Consider the following 26,729-nt stretch of genomic DNA (forward strand, 5'->3'; position numbering starts at 1 on the left):
TCGAGCCAGAGGAGGGGGGAGAAACTATCCCTCTAATTCTTGAAGATGTACTGGTTTTTGCCACTGGGACATCAAAGATCCGACCATTTGGTTTTGATGACAAGCCAACCATTGAGTTCCTACACTAAAGTGCTGCAGGAACAAAAAAGGATCTTCCCAGAGGCCAACACATGTGCGTTAAAGTTGTGGCTCCCTGTGCATGCCACTTTTGAGTACTTTATGAAGTGGATAACCTCCAGTATCCAACAGTCACCAACCTTTGGAAAGGCCTGAAAGAGGCACAGACAATCTGGGCAGGAGTTGCTGTGTGTCTTTCAATATCTGGAAATGTTGTTCCAAAAACAGACAGCAGATGGAGTTATTTGCTTGTATCTACATCTGTTGTTTTGTTGATGGGAAAAATAGCAGAATGAATAATATGTGAATGCTTGGTCGAATAGAAACGTGAAGAAAAATGCACTAAGGAACATAATATACACTGTGTACAAAACAAGGACACCTTCCTATTATTGAGTTGCACACCCCTTTGCTCTCAGAACAGCCAAAACAGCATCATCACGGACAGCAGAAGTCTTCGCATCGACCATTCTGGAATCACGCACCGAGAAGACACTTGTTTTTCCTTATGTCTTGAAGATATGTTGTATCCTGTGATTACACTAACAGATGTGCCACTCTCAATGTCATTGTTGTGTCACTAAGATATCCTGGCATTTCCAACCTGTAGTGCGTGATCTTCTTTGAAATCTTAAAAAGAAACAGGATATAAAAAAATGAATTTGTTATTCCACAAAGAAATATGGGGTATGTTCAACCCATTATTTTACAATAATGAAGGAGTTCAGCACTGATTAGGTCAGTGTGGTTATGTTGACCCATATACCCACACTGCAGACAAGAATGTTTTTGCTTGGTCATTTGTCTGCTTGGAGGGGAATAGAGATGTCTGCCAAGTGAATGTTGCTAAAGTAAGAAATATTGATGACGTTTATCTTTAAGGAAGGGAGTCGATCAGTTTATCACCAGCCTCCTGTCCCTACACCCTTTACAGAACTGTTATGTAACGGTCTTAAATTGTTGTGTTTAGTCCTTGTTATTGCTAGAAGGGATACATTAGAAGTTTAATGAGATCAAATGGTACAATGTTTATAATGAATGTAAACCACTAAGGAATTTATGCATGTCCACAGAAGTGATATTTCCTTTTGCCTTAGCTTTTGTTGTTAAGCAGGACCATTTTTAGCTATGTTGTTGTATCTGTAAAGATAGTACAGATACAAGTTCTGTTTGAAGAGTTAAAGTTTGCAAAAGTAAAAAAAGTTTGAACAAACATTGAAGTATTATTACAAAAAGGTAACATGTATGCAATAAGATGTTTCCTTTGGTTTTTGTCAATACCACAAAAAAGGTCACTATTACAGTTGTAATGTTGTGAACATACTGTAATCCAGTCCTTGTATTTGTACAGAAATACTCAAATTGCATGTTTCACTAGGGACATATAAATTGTGCTTGGAAGCCCTGTGAACAACCATTGTAATGCCAGCATACCCAGAGTATTTCAACTAAAGTATGTCCGACCTCAGTTCTTATAAGCATAAGTAATCAAACATAAAGACGGATGTTACAACAGTGAGGAATGATATTCAATGCACAAATGTGAAGAGAGCTACATTTCTAGAACATAGCTGAGGGAAGCCAATTCTTTGTCAGATTGGTGCCAGAGCTGACATGTCCACTAATCCCGAGCAGGATCAATCTAATCCCAGAGAATGAGCTTGACAGAGCACTAGAAAACACACCAACCCTACTGAATTGTCACAGTACTGAACAAGGATGCTGTACTGTTATTTTACCACTGTTTCTGCCCCCCCACCTCTAGTTGTCTTTCTCTTCCCTCAGATTCCCTGTAGAGGGGAGGGAGAGAGGCAGCAGCTGGCAAATGTAAACCATTCCCACTGAGGGTAGCTACGTGTTCTACTGAATGCATCATCCTCCACCCAGGTCACCGCTACATTATCCACTGTATTGTGTTTTGGCACTTTACCTTTTCCACTTTGACAATCTATTTTATCTCTTTCTCTCCAACTGAAGTCTGATGAATTCTCTGGCTCTAAATGGTATTACATATTACCCAGGTGGGCGCTACGCATTGGTGGTGAAAGCGTTTATGAAAGTGTTTATGCTGCATGCGACGTAAAAGCCCTTTGAGCACTGGTGAAAGACCAGTATGTAAATCCAATCCATTATTGACGGAATGTTTAGGAAGTGTAACTCTAAGATGCACTACAACACCACCACTTGGCCTACCGGTATATTGAGCTAAATTACAGAAAAGAATTTATTTGAATAATTCAGTTTTATTTAGTGGCTATTATTAGACCATGCTTCTTGAATTTTTTTTTTAACAGAAAATTATTTCTGAAAGGAAACACTGGCTAAACCTTTTGCTGGTGAGAGAATTTCAAAATTGTTGATGAAGGCCTGTGTGTGACTGTCAGATTATTTATGGCAGGGTTACTCAAGTACTATTTAAGAAGGTCCGGTCACACAAATTTCCTAGGTTGCAAAAAGGTGTCAATTATCGGCATAGTAACAACCCCCCCCCACCTCACAATTCATGCGACCCGAAACTTCACACCCCTCGTTGGCGAATAAAACATTTTGCAGTTGTAAAGCTAATTTCCGGTAATCGACACATCCATGTCGTGTGTTGATTTGATACCAGGGGTCGAAGCTCTACCGAGTTCAATATTGACCCCGTTCTGGGTCCGCGCTCCGTATTGACCCCGTTCTGGGTCCAGACCACGGTCGGCCAGTTGAGTATGGGGGGGATTTATGGTAAATCTTATTTAGTTTATTATTTATTTGGAGGCCGCAAAACACTCCGAGGCCCATTCTTTGCCCTCTTTCACACAACCGAGCAATGCTTGTTTTTTTTTAAAGATCCAATACAAATGGATTTACTCCCTTCACAGCAGAAATAAGTGCCTCATTGAATTGTTTTCCAAACAAGGATACTGATTCCTCATCTCATAGAGCATCATTATTTTCATAGGAGCCTTGCTTGGGAGAGATAGTGGTGGAGTAGTTGTTGTGATGGCCAAATATCAACCGAACACGTGCTATGATTAGTACAAGTTTTAATAACTGGCTAGAATAATTTACCAAACTAAAAATTGTTAGCTGACATGGGTAATTGAGTGACTGACAAAATAAACTGCTGATGCACAACCACATTTTGAACTTGCACCTCGTGTACCATTCTAACTTAATGGTAAATTGAGACTGGTCGGGGCCCCCCATAGCATGACATAAAATAATTCTCATGTCCAATAGCTGACTTTACCATTGTCCTTAATAGGGTTGGGTGGATTGGAAATCAATCTAAAAATCCTTTTTGGAAAAAATAATAATAGATGTATCCCACCAAATCTGGTCATGTTCATTACACTTAAGTTGATGGCGAAGGAATACCAAAAGCAAACACATTTTCCTAAATTGGTTTCTGTAACAGCTGTATAGTCAGTTATCAATTGCCCAATGTGTTTATAACCAGTTGTCATTATTATGACTGAAAAGTAAAGAGTCACTATAACCATAACATACACTGAGTGTACAAACCATTAAGAACACCTTAATATTGAGTTGCACTCCCCCTTTTGCCCTCAGAACAGCCTCAATTCGCTTGGCCTCTAAAAAGGTGTCGAAAGCATGCCACATGGATACTGGCTCATGTTGACAACAACGCTTCAGTTGTGTCAAGTTGGCTGGATGTCCTCTCGGTGGTGGACCATTCTTGATACACACAGGAAACTGTTGAGCGTGAAAAACCCAGCACCGTTACAGTAACCAGTGTCTTGCCCATTGCATAAATACACAATCTGGCCGGTACTGGCAATCCTTCCGAGAATTGAGAAATATGTGTAAAACTTATTTGAAAATATAATAGAATCAGATTTCGCTTAACACTAGCTGACTGTACAGGATATCCATAGAAATGCTGGAAAACTGAAATCATTAAAAGGGTTGTACTTCCACTACTCTTCCCTTACAAATAAATGTGGAGTCTGGCCCTATTACTGATAACATTGATAGAATGAATTTAATCACCATTTTATTTCTGCAGGTTCTCTGTGTCTCCCTCACTGTGACAATGTACTAGATGTTAAATGGGGGAATTTTACAGAATCATTTTGGCAACTGACAGACAATGAAGTCCTTGATGTGCTGTTGACATAAGACATGAAGAAACATACAGGGGCCGACCATTTGGATCCAGGTCTGCTCAAGTGTACAGCGTCCCTCATTGTGGGCTCAATAACCCACATCTTTAATTTAACACTTATCAGGAAATCTTCCTAAAGTGTGGAAATCAGCTTATGTGATGCCACTACATAAGGGAGGCGATTGCTGTGATCTTGACAACTTAAAGCCTGAGCCGAGGGAACCAGAAGCTGGAGAAGCCAAGACCTGCTCCATAGGGGAGGGGGTCGGGCCAATAGTCACACCCCTGAGTGGAACCATGTATAACAAAGTCAAATAGTCAGTGCTTTCTCCTAATGAGTCTTGACAAAAAGGCTGTGCGTGAAATCTCTTCCTGTTGCAGTTCAACTTATCAAACCAAACCGTTTAAAAAGGATTAAAAATTAAACATGGTTCCACAAACTATCAATTACTAATAGATGGAACAAGCGTCAATGCATTCACTCAGGATTTTGGTGTAAGGGAGCATCTACGGTGGGGATCAGCATTCTACAATATTATCTCAAGGATATTCTCTGTATTAGGCTACATGGATAATATATCAAGAATCAAACCTTCTGAGACACAGAATCATGCGCTGCAATGAGGAAGGAAATGGGGTAGCTAGTGAAGGGGTAGCAAAGGATTCTCTATCCTTCATTCTGATCCTTGACCATACCATAGCAGAGCTGAAATGACTGACAACAATATCATTCATTACTTTCATTACTTGATCCACTCAAACAAGTAAGTTGACCAAAGTTCAGCAACGTCCTGAAAGATTTTGTACTGGATGTCAAATAAATGAGCACGTTTATGTTTACTTCATTAGTTCAACATTTGTGCTAACTAAGGATATTCGCTAACAAAATAAGTTGCTGAAGAAAACGTCTGCATTGAAACAACTCATGTTTGCTAAAGAAATATTTGCACACAAAAAGCTTTAACGCTTGCTAATCAAGCAAATGTGCTGACAAAAGCATGCTGGAAAAAAACTAGCTTGATAAAGAATCATTGTTTATGAACAGAACATGCTTACAAAATGTGTTCTTAACAAAACTTATTTGTGAAAAATATTTCACTAAAGACAAGGAGATGAAGATGACTTCACGTGCCCAGTTCTGATTGCTGCCACCTGACAAATATGTTGGTATTGCAAGGTTTATGTAGACATCTGGAATCTTATTTTCCGATAAGTAGAGTTGTAACCTTAAACTCGTACATCAAATCTGAAAAGGAAAAGCGGAAAAAAAATCTGGCCATTGTTTCCGAAGCCCAATCGCTACTAGAGCGCACAAAACAAGACCGTTTCATTCCCAGATCGGACGATAATTAAGAAGATGCCTTGATCGCCCCACCTGGCTAGTTCTGAGAAGTGATTCTGCTGCCGGTACCCTGAGTCACACACTAAGAGGTTTCGAGTCTATATTGTCTTTTCTACAGCCTCTGTTCCATGGCCTTGTCCATCAACCTACTCCACTCTCCCTCTCACCGATTCCTTTCTTCATTCTTCAACTTGGAAGGTCTGAGAGCATTGACAGAGACAGAGAGTTAAGTAGGGCGAGTCTGGCCTGTTCAGTAGCCTACAGTCTGTGGTCAACATGCCGGAGTCAGGAGGGAAAAGGTGGTGCCCAAGATGGGAGCATGTTAGTCTGCCTTTACCCACCCCACCAACCCCCCCAGAGTAGAGGGTATGGGTCAGGATATCACCTTCCCTTTCCCTCTTCCCACTCCATCTCTATCGCTCACTGCTGCGCCTCTTCGGCCTCAGGCTGGGCCTGGGCCTCAGGTTGGGCCTCCGGCTGGGCCTGCTCCTGAGCAGGCCTGGCTTGGGGAGGAGGGGGCTGTGGGGGCATTGCCTGGTGTTGTCTCTGGCGGTAGGCGATGACGGTGCCTAGCAGCAGGGCGATTACCGTCATTAGGTAGAGGTCCCACTCAGGGCCCAGGAGCTGGTCCAGGTCCACCTGACTGACCACCTCACTCATCTGGTGGAGGGGGGAGAGAGATGATACAGGGTGGGAGGGGAGAAAGAGAGAGGGTCGGTCGGAGGGAGCAGAAAGAGAGAGAGAGCACTGACTACACTGAACAAACATAGTACAATCCCATGAATCCTGTACAAATGTAATAAATTAAGTTAGCCTCAAACATTGAGCCTGGCCCCCATGAGTTGAAATGGAAACGACCAGGGAAATGAAATGCCCACAGGCACCGGGTCCAGGAAGTGCTCTGTACTGTACACTCACGTTGAGGTCGTGTAGGTATTGCAGGGTGTAGACCAGGCCCAGTTTACACAGAGCCAGGAAGACAGGCACCTGAGCTTCGGGACTAGCCTCAGCAGCCATGTCATAGAAACGCTTGGCCAGGTGAATATCCTAGAGGGGGGAAAGTAAGGGGTTAAACTTATAGGTTTGCATGTGTGTATGAATGAGTTTGTTTATGTGCGTGTGCCCACCTGTTTGATGCCCAGGCCTTTCTCGTGCATGTAGCCCAAGTTGAACATGGCCTGAGCGCTGTGCTGCTGCTCCGAGGCCAGCCTATAGTGGATGACAGCAGTCTCGTAGTCCACGTCAGTACCATAACCATAGAAGTGGTAGTCCCCCAGCTTTATCCTAGCCACTGTATAACCTGGGTAACAAAGTTGAACATACAGTACACACGTTAGTACCAGTGGTATAAAGTACTACTTAAGTATTTTTACTTATGTAGTTTTTTGTGGTATCTGTACTATTTATATTTTTTGACAACTTTTACTTTACTACATTCCTAAAGAAAATACTGTACTTTGTACTCCATAAATTTCCCCAGACAACCCAAAGTACTCGTTACTATTTGAATGCTTAGCAGAACAGGAAAATTGTGAAATTCACACACTTATCAAGAGAACACATGGTCATCCCTACTGCTTATGTTCTGGCAGACTCACTAAACACAAATGGATATTTTGTGAATCATGTCTGAGTGTGCACATGGCTATCCTTACATTTTTTAAAAGAAGGGCACTGTCTATATTAAACCCTTTGCTTAATATTAGGAATTTGAAAGTATTTGTAATTTTACTTTTGATACCGAAGTATATTTAAAACCAAATACTTAGACTTATCAAGTAGTATTTTACTGGGTGACTGTCACTTGAGTAACTTTCTATTAAAAAAGGTGTCAATAATTTTACTCAAGTATGACAATTGGGTACTTTTCCCACCACCATAACTGTAGAAGTGGTAGTCCCCAAGCTTTATCCTAGCCACTATATAAACCGGGCCCAGTTTTTCAAACCAAATATCATGGGCTCATATACCATGATCTTTGTTTTATCATGGGATCCTTCCATTTGGTCTTAAAACTGCATCTAAAAATGAGGGACCACATCTGAAGGGGAAGCAGAATTTAACAACTCAGGATCATTTTGATTAAATGTTTTGAAAAGCTTGGCCCTGGGCAACACAGTTGAAGATACAGTCTCCCCAAGCTTCATCCAACTGTCCTCCCCTACAATTACTGAAGGGTACAAAGACCAGCTCAGTACAGCAAAAATATGGAAGGGTGATTTATGAAGGAGGCTCAACCAACCCTGTGCTGCTGCTCTGGTCCAATGGAGGAGGGCTCGAGGGTATGTCTCGTTCTCGTTGAAGATCTGCGCCTCCTCTACTTAAAACGAAACACGCACGCACACACAGTTCAAATACAAAATGGCACCAACTGGTTTAACATCATCGTAAGTGCTTATTAAACGCATTCACAAAGGTCATGTCTGTAAATAGATATCAGAAGGGCTGCACAAAGAAATTGATTGTTTTGGCATGGTGTCGCAATTTCTTCATATCTAAACAACCACAGGGGATTCATTGCCTTCCGGTGATTAGCGTTCTGAACACATTACAACAGATGGCGGGCCACAGACAGTCCCCAGGCCATATGCTTGGTCCACATGTTACAGGGTCACAGTGCTCTCTGGAGACAGAGGTAAGTGGAAGCACTGGTGTCTTACCAATGTACATAGAAACAAATTTCCTCCCGGAGCGTGTAGTTGTTCCCCTCTCCTCATTCATTTAAAAAGGAAGGATCATGGCTCCCTTATGCCCATGCTTACCGCAATCCAAATGCTTTTGAAGCCTTGCAGGGGAGTGAACAAGTGCACAGTTCAGGGAGAAGGGGGAGAAATAGAACTGGGCTGAGGTTCTAAGATGGTTGCTGCTAAACAGAACGGAACTCAAAACTGTTCCCCTGTCAGCTATCTAGGGGATTCTTATGACAAACATTGTGTATTTGTTCTTACTCTGGTCCAGGATGAAGGCCACGTTGCTCTGCGCCACTTCGTAGCCCTGCTCGGCCAGCAGCAGGTACTGCACCAGCGCCCCATCCATGTCGCTGTCCTTGAAGTTGCCGTAGGCTGCCATCAGCCTGTCCGACCAGCGCCCACGCTCACACACATTCTTGAAGAGCTGCCCGCAGACAGACATATGAAGACACAGAGACAGATGCAGTTAGAAACACAGAGAGACAAGAACAAAAGGCAATTTGAGGTGGAAATTGCACATAATCACAGATCTAGGATCTGATTACACAACGCCTGATTTGAACTTTTACCATTGGGAGGATAAAAATTAACCCAAACCTGGTTGTGGATCAATGGCTAAAGAATGGGTAAGTAGGTTTTGGATAGACAACAATGACTGACACGGAGTAGCAAATGGCTAAATAATTAACTAATGGATGACGGCTAATGGAGGACAAATAGCTAAACAGGTGGCTAATTGGTTCATGCTTAGCTAGAGGACGGATTAATGCATTGATCTAATGGATAAAGGTTAACAGATGGCTTATTTAAGCAATAAGGCCCAAGGGGGTGTGGTATCTGGCCAATATACCACGGCAAAGGGCTGTTCTTAGGGACGACGCAATGCGGAGCGCCTGGATACAGCCCTTAGCTGTGATATATTGGCAATATACCACAAACCCTGGGATGCCTTATTGCTATTATAAACTGGTTACCAATGTATTTAGAGCAGTAAAAACAAATGTTGTCATACCCATGATATATGGTCTGATATACCATGGCTATCAGCATGCAGGGCTCGAAACACCCAGTTTATAATGACGATTAATACACAGCTAACGAAAAGCTAATTAACTGTGAAAGGCTAGCTAACGGCTAGCTCCAAGGTGGCTAGTGTAGCAGGGTTGCTTGATACTTATTGGCTAATTAACTGAAGCACTGGGAGTGTGAACTAGCTAGCTAATTGCTAATCCTACAGCTTTCCAATTATAGAGCGCTATCTAAATGGCTAGTTAATGTCTAATGCTGTAGCTAGCCAATTACAGTGCATTCTGAAAGTATTCAGACCCCTTGACTTTTTCCACATTTTGTGGTTACAACCTTATTCTAAAATTGATCAAATATTGTTTTCCTCAATATGTACAAATGTATTAAAAATAAAACAAATACCTTATTTACATAATTATTCAGACCCTTTCCTATGACACTCGAAATTGAGCTCAGGTGCATCCTGTTTCCATTGATCATCCTTGAGATGTTAATACAATTTGATTGGAGTCCTCCTGTGGTAAATTCAATTGATTGGACATGATTTGGAAAGGCACTCACTTGTCTAAATAAGGTCCCACAGTTGACAGTGCATGTCAGAGTAAAAACCAAGCCATGAGGACGAAGGAATTGTCCATAGAGCTCCGAGACAGGATTGTGTGGAGGCATAGGGTACCAAACAAACGGCATTGAAGGTCCACAAGAACACAGTGGCCTCCTTCACTCTTACATGGAAGAAGTTTGGAACCAGCTCTTCCTACAGCTGGCCGCCTGGCCAAACTGAGCAATCGGGGGAGAATGGCCTTGGTCAGGGAGGTGACAAAAAACCCGATGGCCACTCTTACAGAGCTCAAGAGTTTCTCTGTGGAGATGGGAGAACCTTCCAGAAAAACAACCATCTCTGCAGCACTCCACCAATCAGGCCTTTATGGTGACGGAAGCCACTCCTCAGTAAAAGGCACATGACAGCACCCTTGGAGTTTGCCAAAAGTCACCTAAAGACTCAGTGAGAAACAAGATTGAATGCCAAGCATCACATCTGGAGGAAATCTGGCACCATCCCTACGGTAAAGCATGGTGGTGGCAGCGTGGGGATGTTTTTCAGCGGCAGGGACTGGGAGACTAGTCAGCATCAAGGAAACGATGACCGGAGAGAGATCCTTGATGAAAAACTGTTCAGGACCTCAGACTGGAGCGAAGAATCACCTTCCAACAGGACAACGACCGTAAGCACACGGCCAAGACAACGCGGGAGTGGCTTCGGGACAAGTCTCAACATCCATGAGTGGCCCAGCCAGAGCCCGGACTTGAAACCGATCTAACATCTCTGGAGAGACCTGAAAATAGCTGTGCAGCAACACTCCCCATCCATCCTGACAGAGCTTGAGAGGATCTGCAGAGAAGAACGGGAAAAACTCCCCAAATACAGTGGTGACAAGCTTGTAGTGTCATACCCAAGAAGAATCAAGTCTGTAATTGGTTCTAAAAGGTGCTTCAACAAAGTACTGAGTAACGGGTCTGAATACTTATGTAAATGACATATTTCTGTTTATCAAATTTGCCAAAATGTTTAAAAAAAACTAATTTTTGCTTTGTCATTATGGGGTATTGTGTGTAGCTTGAAAAGGGGTCTGAATACTTTCTGAATGCACTGTTAGTACAGCAGCTAGCTAATGGCTAGCTAGCTCACCTCCACGGCGGTGTGGCAGGAACGCAACACGCCGGTGCCTGTGGCGTGCATCTGGGCCAGGTTGTAGAATGCCAGAATGTGCCCTGCCTGCGAGGCCAGATTGAAGAACTTGAAGGCCTGCTTGTAGTCACGCTTCACCCCGATGCCATCTGGGGAGGAAGAGGAGGAATGGATAGACAAAAGTGAGTGAGATACCCAACAAAGAAAAATGGTGTGCAAGAGGAGAAAAATAGCATTTCTAGGATTTTGTTTATGGGGTGGCCAAGGGGGGACCAAAACCAGTCATGGGTGGCCATGAGAAATCAGCTAATTGTATCACAAATAGCATTGAAAATTGGCTTAAACTACGATGCATTTTATTTAATAGTCTAGGTGCCTACTTTGTTTCATGTTTAACAAAAGGCTGCCCACCAAATTTAAGCTCACAGATCAACTACAGGGCAAAAGAAAACAATGTCAAATGGGGGTATTTACTGGTTAAAAAAAAGGACTTAGCTGTAATGTTGTTACTGTATGTCTCAACTCTCATTAGAAAAGGGAATAACACCCTGCTGAGACAGGAGCAAAACGGTGAACAGTGGTATTGACGAGAAAGGCATCCGTTTCAGTAGTGCGAGTCGCGGCTCATAATGGAGAACGCATGATTTATTTTAGAAAATGACCTCGCAACTCAAGTAGACAATTGACAATGACTGCATATCATCAGCAATAATTTCTGTAATCAGCTGTTAACGATAATGTGCGGAGCGCTTTATATCCGTAGAAAATCATTTATGCCTGTACTAGACTATGGGGATATTTTATATATGAATGCTTCCACTCAGTGTTTGAGATCAATTGACACCCTTTACCATGGCACTTTGAGATTTATTTTAAACTGCAAAACCCTTACGCACCACTGCAATTTGTATACCAGGGTTGGCTGGCCTTCTAAGTCACTCGTAGGCTCAGGCACTGGTATACTTTTATTTACAAAGCCATTTTGGGTTTACTACCTTTTTATTTGGGCATTTTTATTGTTCAGAAATGTGGTGAGTACTCTCTTCGTTCGCTGGACTTTATCCTGCTAACTGTTCCAAATGTCCGAACTGAATTTGGTAAAAGGGCTTTTATGTACTCTGCGCCATCGTCTTGGAACGCCTCACAAAATACTTTTAAACTGGAAGAACTTGTCCCGATTGGTATTTTTAAATCACTGATGAATGATGTTGAGACTGATTCCCTGACCTGTCAATGTTTTTTAAATTGGCTGTTATTGATTTTGTTATACTCTTGTGAATTCTATGGTTTTTATTAGATTACTTGTAGTTTTTCATGTTGTTTGTCTATAATTTTTGTAATGATTTGTTGCTGCCTATCTTGGCCAGGACACTCTTGAAAAAAAGATTTTAAATCTCAATGAGCCCTTCCTGGTTAAATAAAGATTAAATAAATATATTTGAAAAGGTGTATATCCCTTCTTACTAACTTTACAGCATTGTTGCGTTAGACAGGCGTATTTGTTCAAATGTTTTCCCTTTGATGATCAGGACCTGTTAGTGGTAGTTTTGTGAAGAGAAAAACAAGACATTGTTTTCCAGTGAGGGAATTTTTTCTGAACCAGATTGACAGCACTCTGACCCAATGAGAATGGGGTGGCACTAAGGGTGGCCAATCATATTTCATGAGTAGCCGTTGACACCCCGCTGATAACACCCCTGCTGCAAAGAGTGCAGAGTTGGGAGCAGAACATTGGTGGGCAACTAACATTGCACTTCCAGGAAACCAAAAGGGGTAAGGCTTCTTTAAACAACAACAGAAATAAAGGGGTGGTCTATACGCACACACACACATAGTCCCACACTCACTGTAGTACATGGTGCCCAGCTGAAGCTGTCCATCCACCCAGCCCTGCTCTGCTGCTTTCTGGAAGTACTTCAGTGCCAACTCGTAATTCTGGAGGATGGACACACATACAAGATTGTGTAAATCACACAGGAAATACCGACATACAGTGCATTCTGACCCCTTCACTTTTTCCACATTTTGTTACGTTACAACCTTATTCGAAAATGTATTAAATTGTCCCCCCCCCCTCATCAATCTATATACAAAATACCCCATAATGACAAAGCAAAAACGGGTTCAGAAATTTTAGCAAGTGTATATTAAAAAAAAAAGGAAATATCACATTTACATAAGTATTCAGACCATTTACTCAGGACTTTGTTGAAGCACCTTTGGCACCAATTACAGCCTCAAGTCTTCTTGGGTATGACGCTACAAGCTTGGCACACCTGTATTTGGGGATTTCTCCCATTCTTCTCTGCAGATCCTCTCAAGCTCTGTCAGGTTGGATGTGGAGCGTCGCTGCACAGCGATTTTCAGTTCTCTCCAGAGATGTCCGATCGGTTTCAAGTACGGGCTCTGGCTGGGCCACTCAAGGACATTCAGAGACTTGTCCCGAAGCCACTCCCGCGTTGTCTTGGCTGTGTGCCTACGGTCATTGTCCTGTTGGAAGGTGAACCCTCACCTCAGTCTGAGGTCCTGGAGCAGGTTTTCATCATGAGCTCGCTGTACTTTGCTCATCTTTTCCTCATCCTGACTCGTCTCCCAGTCCCTGAAAAACATTCCCACAGCATGATGCTGCCACCACCACGCTTCACCATAGGGATGGTATTAGCCAGGTGATGAGAGGTGCCAGGTTTCTTCCAGACGTAACGCTTGGCATTTAGCCAAATGAGTTCAATTTTGGTTTCATCAGACCAGAGAATCTTTTTTCTCATGGTCAGAGTCCTTTAGGTGCCTTTTCGCAAACTCCAAGCGGGCTGTCGTGTGCCTCTTACTGAGGAGTGGCTTCCGTCTGGCCAATCTACCATAAAGGCCTGATTGGTGGAGTGCTGTAGAGATGCTTGTCCTTCTGGAAGGTTTTCCCATCTCCACAGAGGAACTCTGGAGCTCTGTCAGTGCCCATTGGGTTCTTGGTCACCTGCCTGACCAAGGCCCTTCACCCCCAATTGCTCAGTTTAGCTGGGCAGCCAGCTCTAGGAAGAGTCTTGGTGGTTCCAAACGCCTTCCATTTAAGAATGATTGAGGCCAGTGTGTTCTTGTGGACCGTCAATGCTGCAGAAATCCCGTCTCGGCGCTCTACAAAAATTCCTTTGACCTCATGGCTTGGTTTTTGCTCTGACATTCACTGTCAACTGTGGGACCTTATATAGACAGGTGTGTTCCTTTCCAAATCATGTCCAATCAATTGAATTTACCACAGGTGGACTCCAATCAAGTTGTAGAAACATCTCAAGGATGATCAATGGAAACAGGATGCACCTGAGCTAAAATTTCAAGTCTCGTAGCAAAGGGTCTGAATACTTTCCAAATGCACTGTAAACCTAAAGTACACGGCTGCTGGATTCTATTGCCTATGCCTACAAAAGCTCAATTTAGGAATGTAACCACAGTGCAAAGCAGGGACAGGCAACTGGCGGATCGATCAATTCCACCCCCCCCAAAAAAATGTAAAATTAAAGTGGGGGTCTCAACTTACTGTTGAGAGTTACAATAGTAAAATCTAAAAAAAAAGTGCAAATTTGGTTGTGCATCAGCAGTTCTCTATGTCAGTCAGTAGGCAGGTTTCCATTGCTTTTGTCAAAATAAACCTGGGTCAATGTCACAAAAATAATAATTGCATCATGGTAACAGCAGACATAGGAGAAAGTTTGTAAAGATCAACATCATTTATATTCATTTGACAGGGGTGTACTTTTCTTTTGTTAAACTTGCGACAAATGGAAACTGTTTATCAAATAAATATTTGCTGAATACTTTAAGGTACGCAGCACGTGATATCATTTAACTGTAAGCTACACTCCACATTTCCTTACAAATGCCTACTGCTTGCAAAATAAAATGTAACTATAAAAATACTTTTTCTTTGCAGGACGAGGACTGTTCGGACTTTCAAGAATGCCTGAATTGCTTTGCTTTTCTGGTTGGCTGAATGAAAGTTTCACCATCCAATTATTACAGATCTACGATACGTTGCCACATGATAATTATTAGAATTTGGCAAATATTGGTCAATTATAGTATTCTATCCATGCTGGCTCTCAAAGGTTACCTGAGACATGAAAGATCGGTGGGAGGGCACACAGGCAGTCGCCAATTTATTAATACGCAATTTGACTAAACAGGTAATGGCAAACACTTCAACTATTCCATTTTTATTTGTTTTTGGGTGTGACGTTATTACATCCAGTTGTTTTTATCAACACAACATAGTTAAAATGGAAACGCACCCTAGCAGACAATTGTCGCCTACATTCTCTATGCCAACGTTCTAAGTGTCTACAAAAACAAATATTATAGCAAAATGTGTAGAATTACAGAGGGAGAGCTGTCACTCACCACTGGCACACCTCTCCCGTACAGGTACGCCATGCCCAGCCCACTCTGCCCAACAGGGTTACCCTGGGGGACAAGAACAGCGACATCAAAGAGACAGAAACCACCCAAGACACAACAATAAGTATTGAAAATAATAGTGCACTCTTGAAAAAAACACACATATATATATACCTGTTAAAATGCACTATTAATATAACAGATAGATTTTCAATGAACATGCTATTTCTGGATCAATGTACAGTATAGGAATGTTTCTGTCCAACAGTTTGACCACGATAAGTAGTGGATTGTTACATTCAGTACAGGCACTGTGAGCTATGTGCAAGATATCCATAGGAGTGAATGGTTTGATATTAGTAAAAAGGAACCAAACAGAGCTAGATAGATATTATTATGGATGCCTAACAATCCATGGTTGGACCACAGATATAGAATGTCAATTCTAGTCAAGGTTTAGTTACTCACCAGGTCAGAGGCCTTCTTGAAGTACTGCAGGGCCGTCTCATTGTTCTGAGACAAGTACTCACTGCCCTCCGAGTACATCTGAAAGATAGTGAGAGAAAAAGAGAGTGAAGAGAACAAATGAAAACAGAGTACGAGAAACCACTGAACGGTAGCACAGCCACAGAGTAAGGTAGAGCTACTTGCTTATTTCACCACAGTGCAACAGGCCTATAAGATCATGTAATAATCTTACCTTCCCAAGGAAGGCCATGGCGTGCGTGTTCCCAGCATTCGCGGCCTGGTTGAAGTAATCGTAGGCCCGCTGTCGACAAAAAAAAAACATCTCCACACATGAACTTCACACTAAATACAGGAGTCAGCATGACAGAGCTACAGATGTAGGAAAATAATTATGTTTTTTTAGGGTTGATACATTTTTTTGCTAGTCTGAAATTTCTAAGTGGATATGACAAACTTCAGAAGCCTTTTTAAACTTCAAATACACAAGTTTAAAATTTCCTGCACAGGGTGATCAAATTAAGATCCTACACCTGTAGTGTTTGAACAAGGTTGAAAATGGGTCAGGGAAAGGTTACCTGGTGGTTCTGCTCCACCCCCCGACCACCGTGCAGATGCAGCTGGCCCAGTCCCACCTGTTGGGAGCAAAGCATGGGGTCATAGCACAAAACACCACGGAGGAGAACCAAATGGCCCCCTAAACCCTACATGGTGTACCACTATTGACCAGGGCCCAGCTTTTCAATCATTACCCGCTAACTCATTATCATGCTACATTCATGCAATCACCAGAGAAACTTTAAAATGAGATAATTAGAATATTTCCATCAACTCCCACGAGGAACGGCATAATGCCTCGCTGCCAAATATACTCCTGAACTCATCATTTACGGAATTTTTCGTTCTCCCTGACTGTATAGCTCACATGTCAGACAAGGCCCACGGGCAATCTGGCTAGTGACATTTATATATCATTGCGCAGGCTGGATTTGGGTTGTCAATTCATTTTGGCCCACTTACATACAGCCACCAACACACTGTACTACAAGTTCCAGCAACACTGCCAACATGCTGCGCACCAAATGGAAGTGCATTGACACATACCCCTCCTCCCAGACCCACCCACCTACGAGCCAGCCAGTACACGTTCATATTGTACGTTTATAAGTGGACATTATGAAGAACCTTTTTTTTTTTTTTAAAGTCCAGTTTTGGTGGCATTTATATGCATGTTTTTTTCCCCACCAATATGGCCCGTGCTGCGATTGAATTCGACACCCCTGTCCTGGCTTTTATTTTATATAGTTAGTTCTTAAATATCACATCATAAGAAAAAAATATATATAGGTCCATTAACTTTTTCTACATACTTTATACTTAGTTTTAGTCATTCAAGTTGACAAGGAATGCCTTTTCCATCGCAAAGAATCCTAAAAAAGTTCCTATGCAGAAAAAGAAAAAAACTCATAAGAGCAGTGTGCCCCATCTGAACCCTAACCTGGGCCTGGACATCTCCCTTCTCAGCCAGGAACTGGTAGTATTGGATCAGGTCTTCCTCCAGCATGCCGCTGGTAGAGCCCGGGTTCTCCACCTCGTCCAGCAGACGCACCCTCTGCACCGCACTGCCCCCAGTCAGGGACACGTCACTGGCCACTGGAGGTTAAGGAGAGAAAGAATGAAAAAAACCTCACTGCTCTTTGCATAACGCCTAAGGAAAGCCTCAGGACTCAAATCTTGCTGCCATAAACTTGCTCTGTGAATCAAAAAGTTACTTTTTTGAATGCAGCCTTTCCTTTCCTTTCGTCAGTTTGCAGCACCTACAATGTAGGGCTTTTCAAATGCAGGTCTTCTCAATACAAAACACTAACCAGGTTTCCATCCAACCTTTTTATGCGAGTCAAATACATGTTGGATAAAACATTTCACGACAGGCCTGATGGAAACAGCAAATTTGTCAGTAAACACTCCAAATGTCGACAAAATGCTTTAGACAAGATGGGATCTTTTTTTGTGTCTGTAAAATGTATTATGCTAAGTAAACTTGGAGTCATGCGATGATATGCTGTGTGGTTCTCCCACGACAACTCTGGAAAGCATGTAGTTTATTAGGCAAACAGAGGAAATAAAATTACGAGAAAGTCACAGGGTGGTAAAAATGCACCGTGATGAGCTTGATGCTCCCAGACAATAAATAGGTTATTATTCTGGTGACATGATGATCAATGCTTGCCTGCAATTTGATAAAAATAATCTTGCTCTTTTTTTCATAATCTCATCATCTGCACTGTATCCATGAGCTGTTGGCTAGAGCACATGTGCCAAGACCATAGTGAGCACATTTGCTAAATTACACAACATTTTTGGTGGCAGAACCATCAGTAGAGTTGAAAATGAGATGGGAATTTAACAGTAAAAAAAATGTATGCACTTTGTTTTATCCGCAACAAGTCAATATGATGAAAATATTTAGAATATTCACATGAAAATCTTTCACCTATTGTATAGAAACCTAGCTACTGAGACAAACTCATCTGAGACAGTGAAAGACGTTCATTGGTTGAGAGGGGATGGGGCCTCCTACCGTGATTGGCCACCAGTCTGTAGTGCGTCAGTGCTGATTCGCAGCTCTGGGGTACGCCCACACCACCCCAGTATCGGTATCCCTAAAGAGAGAACGGTAGCATAGGACAGAAAGGTCAATCATTATATCCAGAAGGAAGAACAAGAGACATTATAAGGCTTCTCTACTCAAAGATACAAAGAGCAAAAGTAGCTCACCAGAATCATATGAGCCACCAGGTTTCCGCCCAAAGCCCCAAAGGTATAGTAAACCAACGCCTGAAACAGAGTTGGAGGGTTATGCTTTACATTCCAGGCTTAGCAGCCAACTTTGACATTATCTAGGAAATAGAGCTGGGACGATAAACCAAAGATAATCAACACCGACCAAACTGACAACTTATTGTGGACTTTCTGCTGATTTCGTTCATTACGATAAATAACCTATCGGGCCCTACTAGAGTAATATGAAGTAAGTTTGCTAATATCAGTAATTGTTAAATGGGACAATTGATAGCTACAACATTTAAAATAGTAGTAATAGTTAAGGGTTATATTGAAGTTATAGTTAAGGGTTATATAAAAAAAAGTACAAGAAATTGTGGTGCACTGTAATGTTATAAACTCATAGTTGTACCTAATTATAATTCAGTCAATTTATCGTAATATGGATGAGTGTCTATGTCGCCCTGCTCTACTACAAAAGCTACCTCTGAACAAACAGAGCTTTTGATCAGTATATAGGCTACGTGGAAAAAGGAGAGTTTTGGGGAGAGAAAGAGGAGAGGCTGGGTGTTGGTACCTTTGCTTGACTGGAGTTCACGCCTAACCCAGCAGCGTACAAGAAGCCAAGTGCCTATAGGAAGTATAGGGTGGAGCGTTAGGTTACCTACAACCACACAGACGCATGAACACGAATGACATCATATATGCATTCATCAATTGTCCGTTTTTGTCCGTCAAAAGTTCAATTCAAGTCTGTCGACTTCTTTTAAGCGAGTTGCATACGTAAAAGACTCATAGCCCATCAAATAATGCACAATCAACTCTGTTGTTCATCAACGAATGACTCCCATTGAAAAACCAAGGTCAAATCAGTAATTTTAACAAAATCTACATGCCGGTAGCCTTCAGCAGCTACAGAGAATGTGTAAATGGCCCAATAGGACTACAGTTGTAGGGATAGTGCGAGATTTCGGCAATTAATTAAAATGGTAGGAAGCATGAGATTTTACTCACCAAAGTAACAGTGTGGTCAAACACTCAGTAACTTAGTCGTAGTCACGATCTGGTTACCTATACCTTTTTATTTTTAAAATGTGTATATTTATTTCCGGACACCTTCTAAACTACCCATAATGCACTATTTCTCAACGTCATATGGAGAATCTACTCTGTATTAGCTAGCCATGCAGACCAATTGTTGGCAGTGGTGAGCTACAAGCGACCAAAATCACGTGGTGGTGGGATGTAAACAACAAATCAGATCCCCCACACGTGAGGGCCGCATGATCTAGCATTACACAATGACTGGAAGTCAATGGGATCAGCTAGCTGATTGCGTCAACGCTATCTTATCCCATAGACTTCCAGTCATTGTGCCAATGCTAGTTAGCAATCGCCACAGAAACTACCTTCAAACTGCATGAGACTAAAAATGTTATATTCAAGTGTTCATCTGACTGTGGATAAGTAGAAAAGAATTGCCCCAGTCTCGTACTATCCCTTAAAAAAAAGGGTCATGTTGACATCTTAGACAATTCCTGGAGACAACCTGAAACTCCATTGTCTCAATGACCACGTTTAAATGCAGACCAATATCCTCTTATTGTGATGATGTTTTCATCTTTGTCAAACAAATCACTAAAGAAAGTAGGCTACTTGCGCAGTTCGGTCCACCATAATTCCATAATATATTTTGCTCATGCTCCATACAGCCTACTTTCACCCCTAATTTAGACAACTTATGATTTCCGACATTTGGTAGGCCATATTATATTTTCTGGTATTTGGTAAGGCCATTTGTTTGTCAACTACAGTTAGATACGTGCAGCTTCTCTTCTGTCGTAACTTGTTGTCCTAGAAGACTAAATAAAGTAGTGCTCACCAGAATGTCTTACATTGATAGAATGAATGCATTAGTAACCTATTTAACACAGCTAAATTTGGCTTTTTCATTTAGGGACCAGGGAGTCCAAAACAATGGAAAGCTGGGTCCTGTGCAAAATGTCCAAATGTCATCAGTTGACGGTTAAGGAAATGAAAAGCTGAGAAAACTTTGAAACACGTTTCTGATAAGACTTCAGTTCATCTTGGGCGCAAATACTGTCTGCTTGCTTAACAGTGTCAAAGAAAACATATTACACAGGCATTTCTCAAGTGACGCTAAATGGGGGGGGGACGACATTTATCTTCTGTAGTATCATTTTACTGCAAGTAATATATAATTCTGCAGGAGTTAATATTATATAACGCAACATTTTTCAGTAACTATTCCATTTAACCCATATGAACATCAATTAGGAATATTCTGTTTATTCATGGATACTTGAACAGCTTATTCCCGAATAAGACATTAAGCGGGATATGAGTTATAACCCGGAATACGATGCACATGTAAAGTGGTCAATGAGACTACCCTGGATCCAAGTTTAAATAGGAATGTTCCATTACCATCTGAGCTTTGGGGGAGCCCTCCAGGGCCAGTTTCTCAAACAGCTCCTTGGCCTTAGGGATGTTCTGGGCCAAGTAGTCCCCAAACAGCATGGCGTAGGCCACCTTCTCCATGGCCTTGTGGTGGCCCTTGCCGGCAACCTTCAATAGCTTCTCATACAACCTGGTGAGGAATGAGATGAAGAATAGGAGGAAGGTTGTATTACAGTCTGAAATTAAAATATATTAAATTGGCATTTTGTGTCACTGGACAGATAGACACAACACCCCATAATGTTAGTGGAATTATGTTTTTAGACATTAAAAATGAAAAGCTGAAATGTCTAGAGTCAGTAAATATTCAACACGTTTATGGCAATCCTAAATATATTGAACAAAGATATAAACTAAACATGTAAAATGTTGGTCCCATGTTTCATGAGCTGAAATAAGAGATCCCAGAAATGTTTCACATGCACAAAGGTACCAATTCGCTTACATCCCTGTTGGTGAGCATTTCTCCTTTTTCAAGATAAATCCATCCACCTGACATGTGTGGGATATCAAGAAGCTGATTAAACAGCATGATCATTACACAGGTGCACCTTGTGCTAGGGACAATAAAAGGACACTAAAATGTGCAGTTGTCACCACACAATGGCCACAGATATCTCAAGCTGGGGGAGCTTGCAATTGGCATGCTGACTGCAGAGATGTCCAACAGAGCCGTTTTCAGAGAATTTAATGTTCATTTCTCTACCATAAGCTGCCTCCATCGTCATTTTGGAGTATTTGGCAGTATGTCCAACCGGCCTCACAACCGCAGACCATGTGTAACCACGCCATTTCAACTGTGCTGGGCAGACTGCGTGTAATGGTGTCGTGAGGGCGCGCGGTTTGCTGATGTCAACGTTGTAAACAGTGTTCCATGGTGGCAGTGGGGTTATGGTATGGGCAGGCATAAGCTATGGACAACGAACACAATTGCATTTTATTGATGGGAATTTGAATGCAAAGAGATACCGGGACGAGATCCTGAGGCCCATTGTCGTGCCATTCATCTGCCGCCATCACCTCATGTTTCAGCATGATAATCCACGGCCCCATCGTTGCTTGGATGGGTACACAATTCCTGGAAGCTGAAAATGTCCCAGTTCTTCCATGGCCTGCATACTCACCAGACATGTCACCCATTGAGCATGTTTGGGATGCTCTGGATCGACGTGTCCGACAGCGTGTTTCAGTTCCCGCCAATATCCAGCAACTTCACATAGTCACTGAAGAGCGGGACAACATTCCCATAGGCCACAACCAAAAGCCTGATCAACTCTTTGCGAAGGAGATGTGTCGCGTTGCATGAGGCAAATGGTGGTCACACCAGATACTTCTGATCCACAGCCCTTACCCTTTATTTTAAAAGGCATCTGTGACCAACAGTTGCATATCTGTATTCGCAGTCACGTGAAATCCATAGATTAGGACCTAATGACACTAACCTGCAAAAAAAAGAAAGTCATAGCTGTATTGAAGTGGGGTGTTTTTAGTGAATCTCTTAAGCAAGAGGAAGAACGATAAGACTCCCGTAATTTCTGGACTATAAGCCGCTACCTTATTCCCACACTTTGAACCTCACAGTTTATACAATGACGCGGCTAATTTATGGATTTTTCCCGCTTTCACAAGATTCATTCATCAAACTTCCCATCATTCTGATTACGGTAGTAATTTTGTCACCCTCATCATGGCAAAGACACAGAGAAATGCATATGATGCAGCTTTCAAGTTGAAGGCGATCGATCTGGCTGTTGGAAAAGGAAATAGAGCAGCTGCATGGGAGCTTGGCCTTAATGAGTTGATTATAAGACTTTGTAAACAGCAGCGTGAGGAACTGACTCAGTGCAAAAAGACAACAAACCTTTCAGAGGGAAGAAAAGCAGATGGCCCAAAGTATTTGCAGCCACTCGACATCAGTGTAAATCGTGCATTTAAGGTGGCGCTCCGTGTTCAGTGGGAGGCTTGGATGACAAGTGGGGAGAAATCCTTCACTAAAACGGGCCGCAGGAGAAGAGCAACTTATGGTCAAGTCTGCCAGTGGGTCCTGACAGCGTGGAGCATTGTCAAAAAAATCCACTATCATCAACTGGTTTCGAAAGGCTGGACTGCTGCGTGTTGAAGGGGCAGCATGAGCTCAGCGGGGTATTTGCCTCCGGATGAAAGTGACGAGAGCGACAATGAAAACGATCCAACACGGATGAAGCAATTCTGAGGCTATTCAACTCCAACACCGAAGGAGATGACTTCAGTGGTTTCAGTGCACAGGAGGAGGAAGATAGTGACCAATGACTTTCTTAGTAGGCTACTGTTTTAATTTTTGTTACAAGCCTTGTTTCGTTAAAGCCTATTTATTTTTGTTACAAGCCGTGTTTCGTTTAAAGGCTGTGTAAAGTTAATTTGTTTCAATATACCGGTAGGCACCCGCGGCTTATAGACATGTGCGGCTTATTTATGTACAAAATACATATTTTTTAATAATTCAGTGGGTGCGGTTTATATTCAGGTGCGCTTAATAGTCCAGCAATTACGGTATATGGGATTTCTAGAGTGTTCTTGCTGTCAGCAAGCACACTCATGAACATTAAAGGTGAACACTGTAGACGAGACAATGAAGAGGAGAAGAGGGAGAGCTCACTCTTTCTTCTGGCTCTTCCGGTTGGTTCCGTTGATCATGCGGAGGGCTGTCTGGTACTCCTTTTCGGTCTCCTCCGCTAGATGCCTCTGCTCCACCTGCTCTTCCGCTACAATATACAACACAACTAGAGTTGCAAAGAGGGTATATTTCTGGTAACTTCCAAAGTTTACCAGTAAATTACCAAATTTTTGTGTAACTTTCAAGGTTTTTGGGGGAATTTTATCAAATGGCATCTAGTGGCCTTTTTTGGTACTTCAAATTATCACAAGTATCTTATTTCCGGCCCTCTATGTGGCCTTATCACATGCAAAATATATAATAAAATGATTCTTAAAAAATAGAATGGCAAATCTGTAACACATCCTAAATATACCATTGGTGTTGAATATGAAGGTTTCATTATGAAATATCCCTTATAATTACACACTTATTTTACTATGTACAAATGTCTTTGTAAATGTTTTGGCGCCAAACTGGTGGCAGTTATGAAAATTTACAATAGCTGGAAGAGTTGCTTCATTGAAAAGTGAATAGAAAATAATTAGGCTATTTACTCTTTTAGAATAAGGTATTTCCACTAGAAACTCAAGACAATATGGACAAATATAAAAAATGAACACACAAATGCATCATTTTAAAATGGTATTCAACTATAAAATCACCAAACGTACAAAGATTCTAGTAACTTTGGTAAATTACAGGTATTTTTGCAACCCTATACACAAATCAACTTTATTCATCCGCCAAGAACAATTTGTTTCAGCCACGTAAGTAGTGTGTCCATGTCTGATTCCCTCTAAGGCAGAGAAACAGGAAAAACATAATTTATTTTTACACATGTATGCTTTAAGGGAGACTTACTCTCACAGAAGCCCCATCTCTTGTCCCTGTCGTAGTCGTAGGTGGTGGCGCACCACAGGCGGTCGTCCCCCCGGCCATCGGTGGTACAGTCCACATACTCCTTCCCCAGGAAGAGGAAGGGGAAGAGACAGGGCTTACCATTGGCTGTGCCGCCATTCACCACAGGAACTGCATCAACCAAAAATCACAGGGGTAGGGTGGTATGTTTAAGCAAAAACACTGACAGGAAGCAGATGGCTGGTGATTCACATGTGGCAAACATCAACAAATTGAAGCTCAAATCTGTTTTAAATTAAGCTAAAGACTGAACCAGTCTGGTTAAATTATGAAAGAAACCCTACAGTACTGTGGCCAAATGGTGCATATACCCTTCACCAGAGTACTTTCAGAGACGTCACAGGTGCAAGCGTGTTTTAATTTCCCATGAGGGCCAACCGTTTCACTGAGTGCAAGTTCAAAAAGACACCGCATTGTTGCCATGCTCAAGGCCAGGTGTCAGCAAAGCTTAGTTTGTCCCAGTTTCTCAAAATGCTTCCTCAATGTTCTCAGCCAAGATGTTGTCACTACAAACATGTTCCCAGTTCTAGAGGTATAAATGTGGGGTAGCTGAAATCTATGGAGTGAAACTGTCAGTGGATTGCAGACAAATATAATTAATTACTACATAGATATGAAACATCTCCATGTAACATTCCACAATTACTTTATTAGTCAAGACAGACATGTTATAGAAATCAAACTGCAATGGCCACTAGTGACACCTGGCCAATAAAGGCTATCTTACGGATCCTTACCCTCTTTAGGCCTTTCCTCAACGGGAGGAGGTTGAGTGGGCAAGTCCTCCTTCTCTTCCCCCTCCAGCCCACCTTCCTGGACCCCACCATCGAGTCTTCTCTCCCCCTCGGCCTCCCTGGGGGCAGTCACCATTCCTGCTACAATCCTGGCACCTACTGGGACCTCATCCTCTTCAGAGTTGGGCTCATGGTAAGACTAGAAGGGGAAAACAAGCAATATGAGAGGATTGAGGGGTTACATGATGTAATTACTTATTATATTGTCATAAGCTTGAAGGTTAGTGGATTTGAGTGAGTTTAAGGCTATACACATGTGTTTTCTTATGGTTGGTTCTTCGCAAAGCAAATCTGCTTTTGCCATTTATAAAGCTAACCTATACTTTTGCTTGCATGATACCAAACAGCTTCTCATATAAAATTTGAAAAACCTAGGTAGGCCTACTTTCACGTCTAAATGCAATAGAAAAGGGCACAGCAGGTTCATTTTTAAGTTACTGCTAGCTACCTTCAATTCAGGAGCATGATCATTATTCCCCTCTGGCTCTTCATCTGCAGAAAGACAACATCAAAGAAAAAATTGATTAGGTATTGTGCATCAGCTGACAAACAATATTCATCTAAAGAACAAGACTACGTAGAATAAAGCACTTTCCTGCTGACAGTAATGATAACTGACGTTAGTGCCTCAGAAAATGACAAGCTTGCTAGCTAATGCAATGCTAGCCAGCACTAGCGTTACACAATCTGTCAAATAGTTAATGTTGACATCTACCTGGCTGACTTTTTTTATTTTTACTTACCAGCTGTTGTTCCGTGTGAGAAAACTATTAGGAGAATCACCATAGGCAAAATCATCCTTGTAGTATTTAATGACCCTTTCGACAACAAGCTAACGATTGCTAGCCAGCTAATTAACCAAATTAGCTCCGTGGCTAATGTTAAACATTAAATTACAGGATTATTCTTCTCGTGCATACGCTTCTAACTAACATTCATTAGGACAAAGCCCACGAAATGAGGACAAAGCCCACAAAATAAATAATAATTGAAAGGAAGGTGCAGCTTAAAAAATATATATATAATGATTTCTAACAGCTAAAGTTAACATGCTAGCTAAACAAAAGCTATAACGTTAACGCCGGTAGGCTTCACTATGCTTTGATATAAATATTTCTTCAGCTAGTTATATGTACGTGTTCCTGGTCTTTGAAGCTTGTTAATAAATACCAACGATCAGCTGTACTTAGCTAATATCGTTCGCAGTTTAAGACAACAGCTAGCAACCCCTGACCTTTGAACACCACTTCCTAATCCCTCCGATAGACCAATCCTAGACCACGATGACTGACA

The 26,729-nt window shown here is 41.9% G+C and overlaps 1 protein-coding gene across 2 annotated transcripts; it reads right to left on the minus strand.

The window, feature by feature from the left end:
* Positions 1-3,126: 3,126 nt before the first annotated feature.
* sel1l (SEL1L adaptor subunit of ERAD E3 ubiquitin ligase) lies at positions 3,127-26,687 on the minus strand. Of its 2 annotated transcripts, none has more exons than XM_024420604.2 (21): positions 26,180-26,687; positions 25,885-25,928; positions 25,380-25,575; positions 24,586-24,753; positions 23,725-23,830; positions 21,057-21,219; positions 19,186-19,239; positions 18,603-18,662; positions 18,406-18,487; positions 17,323-17,477; positions 16,403-16,459; positions 16,060-16,128; positions 15,828-15,905; positions 15,363-15,425; positions 12,824-12,911; positions 10,977-11,125; positions 8,519-8,684; positions 7,813-7,887; positions 6,698-6,870; positions 6,489-6,617; positions 3,127-6,230 (listed from the first exon to the last, which is right to left on the minus strand). In XM_024420604.2, exons 1-21 carry the CDS (start codon positions 26,232-26,234, stop codon positions 5,991-5,993), a joined length of 2,370 nt encoding a protein of 789 aa, XP_024276372.2. In that variant the 5' UTR covers positions 26,235-26,687; the 3' UTR covers positions 3,127-5,990. The 2 variants fall into 2 exon arrangements, with proteins under 2 accessions (XP_024276372.2, XP_024276371.2); XM_024420603.2 differs by having other exon boundaries at positions 7,813-7,890.
* Positions 26,688-26,729: the final 42 nt, after the last annotated feature.

The sequence above is a fragment of the Oncorhynchus tshawytscha genome, linkage group LG05 (assembly GCF_018296145.1).
Source record: "Oncorhynchus tshawytscha isolate Ot180627B linkage group LG05, Otsh_v2.0, whole genome shotgun sequence".
NCBI classification, from domain to species: domain Eukaryota; kingdom Metazoa; phylum Chordata; class Actinopteri; order Salmoniformes; family Salmonidae; genus Oncorhynchus; species Oncorhynchus tshawytscha.

What these genes read in the sequence shown, in the direction of transcription:
- sel1l (XM_024420603.2), bottom strand. Translation starts at nt 26,234, where the DNA reads ATGATTTTGCCTATGGTGATTCTCCTAATAGTTTTCTCACACGGAACA. An exon ending in GCTCCCCCAAAGCTCAGATG is followed by an intron (nt 19,240 to 21,056) that starts GTAATGGAACAT and finishes TACTTCCTATAG; the next exon opens with GCACTTGGCTTCTTGTACGC. An exon ending in AAGGCCTGGGCATCAAACAG is followed by an intron (nt 6,618 to 6,697) that starts GTGGGCACACGC and finishes TCCCCCCTCTAG; the next exon opens with GATATTCACCTGGCCAAGCG.